Below are 17,153 nucleotides of genomic sequence, written 5' to 3'. Positions count from 1 at the left end.
CTTGTTGCAGCTGCTGAGTTTGCATCTTTTGCTGTGAAGTACAGCCAGACTTTGACCGCTTCACCTTGGGCATTTTTGATCTGTAGCTCTGCTCTAAAAGAATGTACGTACCTGGACCCGCCTACTATCCTCAGAAACGTAAAATGATTGGCTAGAATCCAAAGTGTATGACATCTCAGGAAAAAAAAATGTGCGCTGCTTTTCGGTCTGGCCATAATGGCACCGGATATCGGTACCCATCCCTAGTCAGGTACTGGACTGACAATGAGTGAAAAGGCACCAGATATTTAAAGGAAAGGTGACCTCTGAGTGACCTTCAGGAAGCCTGGAGAACTGGTCCACAAGAAACTCTGGCTTCTTGTTAGCGAAACATACAGAAACACGGGGTGACCCCATACTTTTCACATACTGTTCATTCAGTCTGTGTCCACAGTAATAATGAGCCGTGGCTTATTTATATCAGTATTACAGTCGGAGGGGTAGCAGTTCCTACGAACTGTTTGGATAATATAGTGACTTTCCCCTGTGTTCCTGTTAATCATAAACTACAAATTTTCCCCAAATTACCAAAATATGGATATTTTAATATGAGAATCGAGAGTAGAACATAAATATCGTATGGGAGGAATCACACACAGAGAGAGATAGAGAGAGAGAGAGAGAGAAAGTGTGACGCTGTAACGCGTTGAGGGAAAGTGACATATGAAGGCACAGTAAAGGGGTGAGGTGCAGTTTTCTCCTCCTACAAACGGGCTCATTTCTCTGCCTTTCAAAGGGAAGTAAGTGCAGACCTTCCGAGGACAAAGACAACTTCTGCAGGTTTTCAAAGCATCTCCAAAGGTATGTGATGGTTATATTTATGGTTGAAGCCGCAAACGTGACTGGAAGGCGTCCGGTCACAGTCGTGGCGAAACTTAAATATGCATGCTATTAGTGTGTTTTTACTCCGAGCTCCGTGACCGATAAACGGGAACGTCACGAACCTTTCGCTGTCTAAATTCGGACTATTAGCTGAGGTTAATGGCGGACCACGAAACATTCAGACACATGTCGAATAAAAAAGCATTTTTGGGGGCGGAGGGTTATAACACTGACGCAAAGTGAACGAATCCTAAACAGACTGAAGTTTGCTGAAAGCTGACTTTATGGGTGAACTTTTGTGTGGCATTATGGGTCATCGGGGTCGGTATAACAGGCTTGTTAACACGCCTTTATCTTCTCCTCGGGGTCGTTCACGACACGCGTGAACGAACCCCGAGGAGCCTGAGGAATCACCTGAATGTGTTCCCAGCAGAGAAACCAGCCCGTTCTCACTCCCGAGGCGTAACATGCCGATGTTTTGTCACGTCCCGCGGCGTTCCTGAGGAACGCAAAAGGAGACCTTCGGCGTTCTTATGGTACGCGGCGGGTTATGGCTGAAATCCAGTGCAATGACGCTCCCGCGGTAATAGACGTTCCAGCCCTGTATTCCAGCCCTAACCATAACCTTTTTCCTGATCTTAACCAGGACTTTAATGATGTTAAATAGCGTGTTTCTAAGCGATTTGAAGAAAAAGAGCGAACATGTGTAGATTGAGTCCATACGGTTCTCATATTTCCTCATTTTTCCGAGGGCGTCATTTAGGAACGTGGTGGGTAGCCGAAAACGTAATATGTTGACGATTTGTCATCTAGCGTTAAATGTTACGCTGTGGGAGTGAGAACGTGTTGGAGAAACCCCGACAGACTGCAGTGGACAGTTTTCATTGTTTTTGGACTGCAGCTGATCACAGCACACCCTGTTCTGCTTGGCTACTTAATAAGCTCAGCATAGCAGCAGATGAAGCAGTTCTCCACCTGCTGCAGGTTTTGGACAGTGTCCCTCCAGCTCATCTGTGATCTCCAGAAAACGACACTTCTACAGTTGCAGTCCAGAGCCAGAGCGCTAGCTGGTTATTGAATGAACTTTCAAAATAAGAGCGAGGTCCACTGAAGTAATGTGTATGGATATTTGGTTCTTGTGTGTAGACAGCTGTACACTATGTGTTCAGCACAAGTAGCTTTGGTTATAAATGTGTTTAACTTAGAAAAACTGGACCCAAGTTTTCTGCTAAAATGAAATAAGACAGACTCACAAATCATCTGTGGATTTACTGTGCACCGTATTCATGAACCAACAAAGGACTCTGTGTTTGTGTTAGTCTACCTGATGGCGTCCAACAGCTGCATCAATGTTGAGTTTTTGGATACAGCTGAGGATTCCTTCTACTTTGGAGGTAAAAGGCATTTTATACTTTCTCAGTAGTTGCCCACTCTGTACATTTAATAATGTCATTATTATAGGTTAATTATACAATTATTTAAATTTTATTTCTATTGTCTTTTTTTCAAAATGTGAACGCGTCCTCTGAAAATCTAAAAGTGGTTCCACAGGGTAAAGGATTTTAATATTTCTCTTATTTAATTTCATTTTAGAATATGATAGAAGAGTAGTATTGTGAGGCGTGATGTGAAGGTCATTGTCGTGTTGTTCTCTCAAAAATACAGATTTGGAGGAGGATGATTTCAGAAAGTCAGAAGACTATCATTGGTCCATTGAGAGCAAGACCGGTGCTGGATACCTGATTTTAAACCAAGAAGACACATTCGTGCTCGAGACCTGCTGTGGTAAGACCAGAGGTGGGTCGAGTATCCAAAAATTGTACTCAAGTAAGAGTAGCATTACTTTAAAATATTATTACTCAAGTAAAACTGAAAAGTAGTCGTCAAAAAAGTTACTCAAGTAAGAGTAAAAAAGTACTTGGTGAAAAGACTACTCAAGTAGCGAGTAATTGTTTGAAATGTCCAATTTATTTTATAAATAAATCAGACAAACAAAAATAAATAAATATACAAATTTTAGTATTTTCAAAAGGAATATATGTAAAAACATCAACAAAATAAGGCACAACAATTCTAATTCCCAGATTTCAGTTTTTCACAACATAAAGCTTTTTTCAGCAAAACCTACAGTAAATAATATAAACATATAAACAAACAATTTCCAGTGACAAGATGTGCTGTAAACTTTATCTTTGCTCCAAATGGCACAGCAGCCTCAGAGAAAACAGAACGAGGCATCTTCATCATATGTTCATACAGGCAGCTCAGTTTACCATGAGTTGTATGGGTGTGCATCTATTTCTGCATATTTAGCAAAAATGTGCCATTTCTTCACTCAGTGAGGTGATGGTTAAGCTTCAGCAGCAGTTTGCTCTCAAGGTTCTTGCTGTGAAGCTGTAACTGTTCAGCAGTGAACAGGAGTCCTGCATGACTAAGAAGTCCTTCACAAGCTCCAGATGCAGGAAGCGCTGTATTGATTTTGATCAACAGCTTCTTGATGTGAGGAACGCCATGCAATAGAGCCACACCTCCAGTGAATGGACATGAAAGGTTCCTCTCCAGCCCTGCTTCTGGCTTTCCTGACCCCATGGATCCATCATCTTAGTCGGTTAGACTGCTGTTTGTGCTGCCTCATCCAGCTCTGAGTCTAGGTGATGTCTGATGAAGTGGAGACCTGTGGATGTAAGGTTTTCAAAAGAATTAGGTCTGGTCATTATAGTGCTGTATACACTGCCAAGCTGCAGATGTTTGGCAAGAAGATTTGATCACACTGGAGATGTTTTTACTAACTCTTGTAGAAAAACAAAATCTTGTCATTCATATCCCGCACAAACAGTTTGCAATTAATTCCAGATTAAGTTTAAAATAAGAACGCGTGCAAGGCTAAGCAGTGCTCGCCAATAGAGCCTCCTGTTTGGCTGTTACTCTGGGAAAAGACGAGAAAGACGGTGATGGGAGCGTGACTGGAGCTGCGATGTAGCCTCTATAATATTTATATTGTACCAACGTGATAATTCTGTATATTGTAATAACGTGATATTATATTGTTCAAACGTGAAAAGTATATTGTTACAACAATATACCTTTCATGTTTCTATTTTTCTTTTGCCTGGGTGGCAGCTCTACGCTTCCGTATCCGAGGCTTTTCAACAACCATGAAAAGAGTTGGATGGATATCGCTGCTCAATCACAGCTGCCTGGTCAATGTTTTTCATTAGTAATTTAGCAAAGTTGATGGTGTGTGTGTCTGTGTGAGTGAAAGACAGAGAGGGAGAGCGAGGGACAGATTTTGTATGATAAGCTTCATTTTATGGACGCACAGTTTGAGCACTCAGGTCGCATCAGAGCATCAGGCCGTATAGTGTGAGACCTGCATCGTGACCTATGAACTTCTAACCTCTGCGATTCAATCGTACAGTTTGAGCAGGAGCTGAATAACGCGACTGAAAAAAATCGCAGTGTTTGCCCAGCTTAATGCAGACTGTTTAAACTAAACAAGCTGCTGTTTCACATAATAAACCCTGTCAGCCGCAGTGTTGCTTCTGTTTTAACAGTTAAAGCAGTAGACACGAGCTGTTTGCATGTGTGTGGAACTCCAGCGTCATTAACCATGCTAGCTTTTAGCTTATAGCTCACGCTAGCTAACCAGCGAGCAGTTAAAAGGACAGCCGAAGCTGCACAAAACACCCACAAACTTATCTCACTACAACGTAGCGTCGAAAATATGACTCGCAGCTCGAGCTCGACACAGCTGCTGTAACATCAGAGTGACATCCAGCTAACCACAGCTAAAAGATATTTAGAGAAAACTTACCGTTTCCTCAGGTTACACGAGCTGAGCTTTTTCACGCTGAAAAGTTTGTTTGTTTTGGCTCTCACTGAAGACACCGACGCTGAAGACACAGCTGTTCTTTTGTGCTGCTTTTAAGAGAAACATTCTTTGTATGTGAGGCCAAGGCTGTTCATCCTCTTCAGCTCTAGCGTAGACGACTGGCTCTACCATGTTTTCATGTTTCTTCTTTCCGTGTGTCGCTACTTTGAAACGCTTGGGCCGCTCTGCCTGCCACAGTTTCAAACTGGTCATGTGACTGCATGGCCACATCTGATTGGTAAAAAAGTTACAGAAAACTCCACTGGCGGCATGTTATCTAATGTGTTAAACTAATTCTTTTTTTTAAAGTAACAAGTCGAATTTTGCAAATGTAGCGGAGTAAAAGTACCGTTTCTTCTTCACAAATGTACTCAAGTAAAAGTAAAAAGTATCGTGCAAAAAAGGTACTTTAAGAGTACATTTCTTTCAAAAACTTACTCAAGTAAATGTAACGGAGTAAATGTAACTTGTTACTACCCACCTCTGGGTAAGACAGAGTTCTTCTTGTTGTTATGGTTACTGACTTTTCAGTTTGGTTGAACTTGGTAGGGCTCAGTAGGTAGAGTGCTGGCCCTATGATCACAAGGGCAGGGGTTCGATACCCCTGAGCAAAGGTACTGTCCCTACACACTGCTCCCCAGGTGCCCAATAGTCAATATCAATAAAGTATTCCAAAAAAAACCAGCTTGTGTGCTAGCTTCTTCAACATTGTAATTGTTGAAATTTTTTAAGAATAAAGCAACTTGCTGGAAATTGGTGCATTTATCATTTAGAGAATAAAGCTGTTGACGCATGTTGATGGACATTTGTCTGCTCCGACTCGGATGCTCAGTCGTGTTTTGGTCAGCACGGTGGTTAGCAGCATGTCTTTTATCCTGTCTTCCTTCTCTCACCCCAACCGGTCGCAGCAGATGGCCGCCCCTCCCTGAGCCTGGTTCTGCCGGAGGTTTCTTCCTGTTAAAAGGGAGTTTTTCCTTCCCACTGTTGCCAAAGTGCTTGCTCATAGGGGGTCATATGATTGTTGGGTTTTTCTCTGTATCTATGAAGCGCCTTGAGGCGACTTTTGTTGTGATTTGGCGCTATATAAATAAAATTGAATTGAATTGAATTGAATTGCCTCACAGCAAGAAGGTCCTGGGTTTTAATCCACTATTTAGCCAGGGCCTTTCTGTGTGGAGTTTGCATGATCTCCCGTTTCTGTGTGGGATCTCTTCGGATACTCCGGCTTCCTCCCACAGTCAAAGACATGCAATTAGTGGGGTTAGGTTAAACGATTATTCACACCTATATGTGAGTGGTTGTGTGTCTCTGTGTTAGCTCTGTGACACACTGGTGACCTGTCCAGGGGTACCCTGCCTCTCACCCTATGGCAGCTGGGAGAGGCGCCAGCTCCCTGCGACCCTGAATTGTTTAAGTGGATGGAAGTAAAGACCACTATCTGCACCTTTAAGTGAACAATACATTTGTAGAACAACTGCAGAGGTCTACACTGTGGAGCGGGATTCACATTAGAAATGATTACAGAAACATGACCAGCTCCCTCTGCAGTGAGTCTCTCTTAATGTGGTGAAATTTCAACCCTATTCAATTCAATTCAATTTTATTTATTTAGCGCCAAATCACAACAAAAGTCGCCTCAAGGCGCTTCATAGATACAGAGAAAAACCCAACAATCATATGACCCCCTATGAGCAAGCACTTTGGCGACAGTGGGAAGGAAAAACTCCCTTTTAACAGGAAGAAACCTCCAGCAGAACCAGGCTCAGGGAGGGGCTGCCATCTGCTGCGACCGGTTGGGGTGAGAGAAGGAAGACAGGATAAAAGACATGCTGTGGAAGAGAGACAGAGGTTAATAACAGATATAATTCAATGCAGAGAGGTCTGTTAATACATAGTGAGCGAGAAAGGTGACTGGAACGGAAAAACTCAATGCATCATGGGAATCCCCCGGCAGCCTACATCTATTGCAGCATAACTAAGGGAGGATTCAGGGTCACCTGGTCCAGCCCTAACTATATGCTTTAGCAAAAAGGAAAGTTTGAAGCCTAATCTTAAAAGTAGAGATAGTGTCTGTCTCCTGAATCCAAACTGAAGGCTCTCCCTCCCATTCTACTTTTAAATACTCTAGGAACAACAAGTAGGCCTGCAGAGCGGGAATGAAGTGCTCTAATAGGGTGATATGGTACTACAAGGTCATTAAGATAAGATGGGGCCTGATTATTTAAGACCTTGTATGTGAGGAGCAGGATTCTGAATTCAATTCTGGATTTAACAGGAAGCCAATGAAGGGAAGCCAAAACAGGAGAAATATGCTCTCTCTTTCTAGTCCCTGTCAGGACTCTTGCTGCAGCATTTTGGATTAGCTGAAGGCTTTTCAGTGAGTTATTTGGACATCCTGATAATAATGAATTATAGTCGTCCAGCCTGGAAGTAATAAATGCATGAACTAGTTTTTCAGCGTCACTCTGAGACAGGATATTTCTAACTTTAGAGATGTTGCGCAAATGGAAGAACGCAGTCTTACATATTTGTTTAATATGTGCGTTGAAGGACATATTCTGGTCAAAAATGACTCCAAGGTTCCTCACAGTGTTACTGGAGGCCAAGGTAATGCCATCCAGAGTAAGAATCTGGTTAGATACCATATTTCTAAGCTTTTCAGCGCCGAGTACAATAACCTCAGTTTTATCTGAATTAAGAAGCAGAAAGTTAGCGGCCATCCAGGTCTTTATGTCTTTAAGACATTCCTGCAGTTTAACTCATTGGTGTGTGTTATCTGGCTTCATGGACAGATAGAGCTGGGTGTCATCTGCATAGCAGTGAAAATGTATGCTATGTCTTCTAATGATGCTGCCTAAGGGAAGCATGTATAATGTAAACAGAATTGGTCCTAGCACTGAACCCTGTGAAACTTCATAATTAACCGCAGTGTGTGAAGAGGACTCTCTATTTACATGCACAAATTGGAGTTTATTAGATAGATATTATACAAACCACTGCAGTGCAGTACCTGTAATACCTACAGCATGTTCTAATCGCTCTAATAGGATATTATGGTCAACAGTATCGAATGCTGCACTAAGGTCTAGCAGGACAAGCACAGAGATGAGTCCACTGTCAGAGGCCATAAGAAGATCATTTGTAACCTTCACTAAAGCTGTTTCTGTGCTGTGATGAACTCTGAAACCTGACTGAAACTCTTCAAATAAACCATTCCTCTGCAGATGATCTGTTAGCTGTTTGACAACTACTCTTTCAAGGATTTTTGATATGAAAGGAAGGTTGGAGATTGGCCTATAATTAGCTAAGACTGCTGGGTCTAGAGATGCTTTTTGAGTAAAGGTTTAACTACAGCCAGCTTGAAGGCCTGTGGTACATAGCCGATTATTAGAGATAGGTTGATCATATATAAGATCGAAGAATTAATCAATGGCAGGACTTCTTTGAGCAGTTTTGTAGGAATGGGGTCTAAAAGACACGTTGATGGTTTGGAGGAAGTAATTATTGAAGTTAACTCAGAAAGATCAATTGGAGAAAAAGAGTCTAACTTAACATCAATGGTACTAAGAGTAGCTGTAGATAACGTTACATCTGTGGGATGATTATTGGTATGAGAAACCTGGGGTTGTTCTTATTTTCTTCAATCAGTGACGAATAGTATGTTCTGGCTTTGCGGAGGGCTTTCTTATAAAGCAACAAACTATTTCTCCAGGCTAAATGATGATCCTCTAAATTTGTGACACGCCATTTCCTCTCCAGATTACGAGTCATCTGCTTTAGGGTACGTGTTTGAGAATTATACTACGGAGTCAGGTACTTCTGATTAGAGACCTTAGTTTTCACTGGAGCTACAGTATCCAGAGTCGTACGTAGTGTGGAGGTGAAATTATTAACAAGATAATCGACCGCTGTTGGGGTAGTGTTCAGATAGCTACTCTGCTCTGTGTTGGTACAGGGCATTGACGATGATAACAGTGGCTGGATTATATTCTTAAACTTAGTTACAGCGCTTTCAGAAAGACATCTACTTTGATAAAGTCTACTCTCCACTGCTGTGTAATCAATTATTGTAAATGTAAATGTTATCAGGAAATGATCAGACAGGAGAGGGTTTTCAGGAAACACTGTTAAATGTTCAGTTTCTATGCCATATGTTAAAACAAGATCTAGAGTGTGATTAAAGTGGTGGGTGGGTTCTTTTACATTTTGAGAGAAACCAATTGAGTCTAACAACAGATTAAATGCCATGTTGAGGCTGTCATTTTTAGCATCTACATGGATGTTAAAATCACCCACAATAATTATTTTATCTGAGCTCAGAACTAAATCAGATATAAAGTCTGAGAAATCAGACAGAAACTCTGTGTAAGGCCCAGGTGGACGATAGATGATAACAAGTAAGACTGGTTTCTGAGTTTCATAGCTGGGGTGGACAATGTTAAGCATCAGGCTTTCAAATGAATTAAAAGTCTGTCTGGGTCTTTAGTTGATTAATAGGCTGGTGTGAAAAATTGCTGCCACACCTCCCCCTCGACCTGTGCTTCAAGATTTCTGGTAGTTAGAATGACTCGGGGGTGTTGATTCATTTAAATTAACATAGTCATCCTGCTGCAACCAGGTTTCTGTAAGGCAGAGTAAATCAATTTGTTGATCAATTATTAAGTCATGTACTAACAGAGACTTGGAGGAGAGAGACCTAATATTTAATAATCCACATTTCACTGTTTTACTCTTTGGTTCAGATGTGGATACTGTATTGTTCTTTCTTTGTAATTGTTTATGTTTAAGTTGTTTGTTGCTGGTTTTTAGTTTGTTTTTTGTCTGTTTGGAAGCTGACACAGTCTCTATGGAGATGGGTTTTTGGGGGGGTAGCAGGAGGAGAGAAGCTGCAGAGAGGCGTGTAAGACTGCAACTCTGCTTCCTGGTCCCAACTCTGGATAGTCATATTTTGGGGGGTTTAATAAATTTGTCGATATTTCTAGAAATGAGAGCTGCTCCATCCAAAGTGGGATGGATGCCGTCTCTCCTAACAAGACCAGGTTTCCTCCAGAAGGTTTGCCAATTATCGATGAAGCCCACATCGTTTCTGGGACACCACTCAGACAGCCAGCAGTTTAACATGTAGCTAAGTTTAGTGTTAATGTGAGTCCCAAATATAATAGATATAATAATATCATATGTCCAAATCTGTAGTCACTACAGCTGCTGCCTGTCAAAACGTGACCCCAGGATTTTAAATTAGTCGGTCCATTAAAAGCTGAACAAATAAGTTTGTGAAGCTGCAGTTTGGCCTGTCCTGTTTTGCACACAGAACAAACACAGACACATATAGATGAACAGAACAGCAGTATATCATCACCTTTGTTCTTTAAAACAAGACATAGCTGAATGACATGCTGCTCTTGCTTGTCCTTGTTTCCTCTTCAGAGAAGAAACTTTGCATCAGGTCCTATTGGAACTCTACTGTAAACGATCAAACCGATAAGGAAAAGTTGCCAGTCATGATATATGCCCAAAAGAATGACCAGACAATGGTGGTATGTTATAAGGAGCACAAAATTCAAGCTGTACCAATGGTAAGTACAAAAAAAGTCATTCAGAGTTGGTTTTAGTGCAGCGGTCCCCAACCTTTTTTGTGCCACAGACCAGTTTATGTCCAACAATATTTTCACGGACCGGCCTTTAAGGTGTTGCAGATAAATACAACAAAATAAAACCAGTACCAAAAAGAAGATTTATTCATAACACACAGGAAAAGACCCAGGGAATCCATGTTAATGATAAAAACAACAAAAACCCTGAAAACCATCCAAGCTTCAGCTCTCGCGGTCCAGTACCAAATGACTCAAGGACCGGTACCGGTCCGCGGCCCGTGGGTTGGCGACCACTGGTTTAGATATTAATAAGAAACCAGTATATCAGTAACTGTGTATTTTTACTGGCCCACAAAAGAGCTTTTATGTTTTATGTTTTTAAAAATGAATACAGTTTAATTAATAAATTTGAACCAGCTCTTAAAATGAGAAAAACCATCTCATTCTGCTAGTTTAGTTAACATTGATTGTCATCGTTCCTGTTTGACACCATCACTAGACTCTTTAATTCCGCTTAGTTTGCTTTCCATGTCTCCACATCTTGACTGCAAAAATATTCTAAATTTATTCGCCAGCAAGATCAACCAAACTGATATTAAGTGACAAACACATACTGAACATTTGATACAGTAAAAACTTCAAAAGAAAACAACAGTTTAATCTCCATGTGTGAAAGGTCCACTATACTTGATCTGCAGTGCGTCAGGATGATACAGGGATTGTTACTCTTTTTCTCCTTATGTCTGTCCATAGACGCCCCCCACAGACATCCCTGGAACGGATCATGAGGCTTTGTTCTACCAGACGCTACTTCCTGGAACTAACAGGTTTAAGTTTGTGTTCTCAGTAGATTCCAGCAAAGTTCTTGGAGTTGTGGATGAAAACAGTCGTTATAAACTGACCCTGCTTCCTGAAGAGAAGGATGTTGTTGATACGAGAGTTGAGTTTGAGCGCAAATAATTAAAGAAGTTGTCTAAATAATGAAAAAAAAGTCATCTCACTTGACTGCATGCAGATATCCGATGTAACAATTTCTTAAAGTCATAACTCAGAGTCACTTTGTGATTTAAATGGAACAAATCTGATCTCAAACCATTTGGAACCTCAACGTGCTCCCTGTTGTATCATTCTAAGGTTAAAATGTGTCCATCCTTAAATCTTTAGTTAAAGGCAGCTTTGAAATGAGTTTTATCTCATTTGAGATTTTGTTTGTATTCAGTTAATCATTGGATATTGTGAGGTTGGACCCATGCATGTTTGGTTTGGGCCAGTGTAACCTCAGATTGAACCCAAAATTAGAACTATAAGCTCATACAACAATCTAGCTATTAGCATTTGTACATAAGAATAAAGGCTTTGTACTTCTTTCATTGTGTTTCTTGTTTTGTCATGAGTGGTGTACTTCAAAGAAAGTTGAAAACGGCCAGGCTCTGTTAGCATGAGCTAGCTCGACTAATCCCCGTCAGAGATGACGGGTAAGACGACAAACACGTCAGAGGAAATCTGTAAATCCTATAAAAATAAAAGGCAACACCAGCGCTGTAAAGTAGTCGAGACTAATGTGAGATGAACTTTTCTGATGAAACATTATTAATATTCGGCCAGTGTAAAAAGGTTCAAATGGAGCCGTGGCACGTACGCACTCGGGGTCGACATGTATACTCTATAAGCTCAACGTAACCTGCTAACCCATCCACTGCTCTGTAGTACACCCCAGCTGAGCCTTGATGGAAAGAACAGAGTGACGCCAAATGTGGAAGCTGGAATAAAACATGTTTACTGCACAGGTTGTGACATCACACTCACTCCAGCCAAATTCAATTTAATTCAATTCAATTTTATTTATATAGCGCCAAATCACAACAAAAGTCGCCTCAAGGCGCTTCATAGATACAGAGAAAAACCCAACAATCATATGACCCCCTATGAGCAGCACTTTGGCGACAGTGGGAAGGAAAAATTCCCTTTTAACAGGAAGAAACCTCCGGCAGAACCAGGCTCAGGGAGGGGCGGGGCCATCTGCTGTGACCGGTTGGGGTGAGAGAAGGAAGACAGGATAAAGACATGCTGTGGAAGAGAGACAGAGGTTAATAACAGATATGATTCAATGCAGAGAGGTCTGTTAATACATAGTGAGTGAGAAAGGTGACTGGAAAGGAAAAACTCAATGCATCATGGGAATCCCCGGCAGCCTACGTCTATTGCAGCATAACTAAGGGAGGATTCAGGCTCACCTGGTCCAGCCCTAACTATATGCTTTAGCAAAAAGGAAAGTTTTAAGCCTAATCTTAAAAGTAGAGATAGTGTCTGTCTCCCGAATCCAAACTGGAAGCTGGTTCCACAGAAGAGGGGCCTGAAAACTGAAGGCTCTGCCTCCCATTCTACTTTTAAATACTCTAGGAACAACAAGTAGGCCTGCAGAGCGAGAGCGAAGTGCTCTAATAGGGTAATATGGTACTACAAGGTCATTAAGATAAGATGGGGCCTGATTATTTAAGACCTTGTATGTGAGGAGCAGGATTTTGAATTCTGAACACAAACACAAAGAAGCGCTGGTGTGGAAGCTGCATGCAAAGACTGTATGTGTGTACTGTGTATAAGTGCATGTTCCAGGATTATAATGTAATGGACTGCCATATTAAGTCTTATTTAACTGATTTAGGAGCAAAAAGTAAAGTAAGTAAAAACAAAGGCAGGAGAGCAGAAATCCCTGGCCCTAAGTTTACCTGCAATTTCTTCTATATATACACCACACATACATTCTCTCATATTGTCAAGATATTACGATTCTCATTCTATACAACAGCACAGCTATATACTCATGTGAATCGGCAGATAACATTAATTATATATTATTTAATTAATCTCTTCCATTTTTATACTAATCAAATGTGTATTGCTTATATTTATTCTTCAATTAAATTCTTAAATTACTTTGTTTAACTTCCTTGTTTAACCCACGTGTGCGAGACACGTAGAATATTTAAATACACAACCTCAGAAACCTCTGTGGCAGTCATCAGCTCTGACACACTTAAATCAACATCAGCTTTCTAAGCTGCACATGTTCTACTTTTGTGTGACACACATTACATTTCAACACCAGTGGAGGTCCAGTGGGGCAGTCCTGGCATCTGAGGAGCTGGTTAACTTTCCAAAAGCAGAAAATGGCGAGTTCAGACATGTTCTGCATTAACTGTAATCTTAATGGAGGGTGAAAGAGAAGCAGAATGGAGCGTTACACCCCGAGGGCGAAAGGAGGAGCCATTGCAGGCCGATTGTGTCACACGCAGTCATCACTGAGCCTGGAACAACCCTGATGCGATCGTGGTCACAGTCGGGCGTGGTCAGCGTCACAAACCTGGCAACCGCTCAGCAGGTACAGGTGTCTGAAGTGGAGCAGGATTGTTTTGGATCTTCATGGTGTCGCCCTCACGTGTACACACAACGTTTTTTTCCACATGAACACAGGTGGTGATATGTTTGGAGGTCATGGGGTTTACCCACGATGTGGGTCCAGAATGAAGGCGCCTTCTTCCTGTTTTTGCTCAAATGTAAAAATACGTTCATAATGAGCCAGAATATGATTTACCTTTTCTTACTTTAGTGATTCTGAATATTTTCTGATGTAGTTTGTCTTTAATTCTCTTTCATGATCAGTAGGTGGGGTTGACGTCAGTTTAAGTTAGCATTACTGTGAAATTTAGAGTTTTGTTTTGAGAGCTTTACTTCCTCTCAAGCAGGATTCTTATCATAATATTGTGGCGGACCTAATCTAAACTGAGATGAAAGTTGCAGTAAAATGTGACGAGCTCTCGTGTCGTCCTTACAGACCTACATAATATCTCATTTTCTTATTAGAAGAAACACTGAAAAGATAGAATGATCACAAGATCACCAGTAAAGTTTTTGAATGCGCTGGCTGTGTTTGATGGAAAGAAGATGAAGAAGTTGAAAAAATAAGATTTGTCTTTGCATTTTTCTAGATAAAGATTTTCTTGTGAAAATTCACGGTTTTGCACGTGTCCCTTACTTTTCCAAGAATCAGATGAAGGTGCTTGATGATGATAAATTATAAACCATCATGCAAACATTCTAATAATGAAGCTAGCTATGTTAACGGAGCTATAAGTAGCACACTCCTGTTCGTACTGCTTCACTGTGGCATTGTTAAATTCATTCACTTACTTGATCATTTGAGAAGATGCTGAGGAAAGCTACTGAAGAAGATTTTTCATGTTTACTGAGTTACAGAAGCTTCTCGTGAGTGCTTGAAAGTTAATTTGGAATAATTGTTGAGTTTAAAGATGCAGCATATGGCACACCAGATGTGGTTGACCAAAAGAGGGAGCCAAATACAACATGACAAATAGTGAAGAGCATGCTGATAAACTGGGGTCAGAAACACTGCAAAGTTTCTGCAAGCTGGGTGAAGAGTTCATCTTGCTTAATAACAGTGTTATGAAGATGCTACCAGAAATGGATTTAGTGGAGATCAGTGTAACTCGTATGGTATGGAGGAGATCCAGGCCCAGACATCCAGAGGCCCCAGAGTACGAGGACCCAAGGAGGACCATCGGAGGGACATCTGTGCCACCCTCCTGGGAAGAGCTGAGGAGAGCCCCAAACGAGGGGTCACCCAGCAGCCACGGAGCAGAGGCCAGAGGGGGTTGCAGTGACGTGCCGTGGGCTCTGCGGGCAGCCAGCTGTGCCAGAGTGAACCGAGCCCCAGGCCCAGAGGGCCCCCCACACCCCTGAAGGGGCCTAGCTGAGCCACAGGCACCAGACCCCGCCAATCGGCCACCAGGAGTGAGTCAGTACATACATGGTTCCCAGCCCCAGACACCAAGAACCACCAACACACCAACGTCTGAGGGCATCAGCCACTGGGAGGAAGTGTGGTGAGGGAGATAGGCCTCCATACCTCGGAGAGCCTGAGATCTTCCCAGAGAGGTGGAGTCTAAGACTCGACCTGACATATAGACACAGACGAACAGGCACACAGACACAAACATGCATTCCCACCCCCATATAGACATAAACAAATGCTTGGTACTCACCCGACGTGGAGACAGGCACAAATAGACACTGTACACACAATCACACTCCCCAGAGGGGCAAACCGTACCTAGACCCAGGAGATGTAACCCTTCTCTCTGGGATGGAGGAAAGCAGACCGCCCCCTTATCTGCAGTAGCAGGGAGGCCCCGCATCCCAGACCGCAATCTGACAGCCAGCACCTCCTCCCAGCCCCCCAGCCCTGACGGTTAACAGAACGGGGGTGAGTGAAGTGTTGCTGCGTGCTGTTCTAAAGTGCATTTAGAACACAGGAGGGCAGAGGCAGCTGTTATTAAAGACTTTGTGCTTGGGACTGAAATGTGGATTCAACAACAGATAAGTGTGCAAAATGAAGGTGAGAAGCTGTCATGTGGAGTAATCTGGTGGTCACTGATCATTGGTGTCAAAGAAACCAGAGCAAAGCTGTTTCCAGCACTCGAAGTTCTTCAGTTGCATCAAGCTTCATTTCAGTGGCACGCAAAAAAGAAAAGAGCGATATTCACATAGATCATCGTGATGATGTTTATTATATTGCTCTCTTTTTTCTTTCTCAACAGGTGATCCAGATGATTGATATATGTATTTTTTGTCTGTTTGTTTTGTTGGCTTTTGTTCTTTGCCCTTTATCACCGTTCCTCTTCCCCACTGTTTTTCTTTCCCTCTTTCTTTCTCCCTTTTCTTTTCCCCAGTCATGTCTGTCCCGTGTGTAGCAAGTGAAAATAAAATAAAATAAACAATAAAATTGTAAATGGCCTGTATTTGTATAGCGCTTTACATAGTCCCCAAGAACTCCAAAGCGCTTTACACGTTCAGTCATCCACCCATCCACACACACATTCACACACTAGTGATGGCAAGCTACAGGTATGGCAAGTCATTAGTGCCAAAAATCGACACTTTTCTAACCCGTTTGGTTAAGAAATGGCGTAAAAACGCCGTTTAATTATTCAAAACGCCGAAAAAAACGGCGTTCTGTTCCGACAAACGCCGCTTTTTACGTCATTCGGAACGCACCATCCGAGTGACGTAAAAAGCGGAGTTCAAAGACCGACGGAAACGCCGTTTTTTACACCACTTGGCAGAAAACGGCATTTTTATGCATCTTTGAACGGCGTTTTTTACAGCGTTCTGTGCCAGCTGTAACGGCGTTTAAAACAGTGTTTTATTGAAATTATGCAGGGCACTCCCCATGGTTCCCTTATCCAATTACTTTCAACTGATTTCACCCAATCAAAGAAGAGGAAGTGCAGACCACACTAATGCATCACCGATTCACCTTGCTGCTAAGTGATTGCCTATTCAGTACCAGTGCTTGTCACAGTATTCACTTGTATTATAATCCCACTATGCATTTTGATGTGTTTAAGGCATAATCAAGCAAACAAACGACAGAATACTTTTTCTGAAACCTTAACTGTGTTACCTGTTATGGCAACTAACAGGTAATGAGCAGAGCAAGCTGAGCTTCTTTCTTATTTTCCTCTTTACTTCTCTTAACCTTTAACTTATGTCTTAGCAATCAGATTCTGCCATCTTGCATTATCGCTTTGTGCTAGTTATGTTGACTTTTCTCTTCTTTTGTCTCCACTTTTTTCACCCGTATTTGGACACTCGGCGCATGGCTCCTTTGTTTACATTAGGGATCAGCTGTTAGCGCTGTGCCCTGCAGCTGCGCTACCGGCAGACAGACCCTACATCCCTAGTGAGGGAAGAGACGGGGGTGATGTCTCCTGAGAAGGACACCTCACACACCATCTCTCCTTCCTGTA

At 42.0% G+C, this 17,153-nt stretch overlaps 1 protein-coding gene across 1 annotated transcript; it reads left to right on the top strand.

The window, feature by feature from the left end:
• Positions 1–689: 689 nt before the first annotated feature.
• Positions 690–11,696, top strand: LOC148106457 (uncharacterized). Its single transcript, XM_087841309.1, has 6 exons — positions 690–840; positions 2,181–2,255; positions 2,402–2,413; positions 2,527–2,658; positions 10,160–10,308; positions 11,080–11,696. Exons 2-6 carry the CDS (start codon positions 2,189–2,191, stop codon positions 11,284–11,286), a joined length of 567 nt encoding a protein of 188 aa, XP_087697435.1. The 5' UTR covers positions 690–840; positions 2,181–2,188; the 3' UTR covers positions 11,287–11,696.
• Positions 11,697–17,153: the final 5,457 nt, after the last annotated feature.

The sequence above is a fragment of the Neolamprologus brichardi genome, chromosome 1, assembly GCF_056152115.1.
Source record: "Neolamprologus brichardi isolate AB-2024 chromosome 1, ASM5615211v1, whole genome shotgun sequence".
NCBI lineage: Eukaryota > Metazoa > Chordata > Actinopteri > Cichliformes > Cichlidae > Neolamprologus > Neolamprologus brichardi.
This window is presented reverse-complemented; position numbering and strand designations above follow the sequence as displayed.

Excerpts from the sequence above, each read along its gene's own strand:
- LOC148106457 (XM_087841309.1), top strand. The coding sequence starts at position 2,189 with ATGGCGTCCAACAGCTGCATCAATGTTGAGTTTTTGGATACAGCTGAG. Across the intron at positions 2,659-10,159 it reads CTGCTGTGGTAAGACCAGAG|AGAAGAAACTTTGCATCAGG; the intron begins GTGGGTCGAGTA and ends TTTCCTCTTCAG. Across the intron at positions 10,309-11,079 it reads AAATTCAAGCTGTACCAATG|ACGCCCCCCACAGACATCCC; the intron begins GTAAGTACAAAA and ends GTCTGTCCATAG.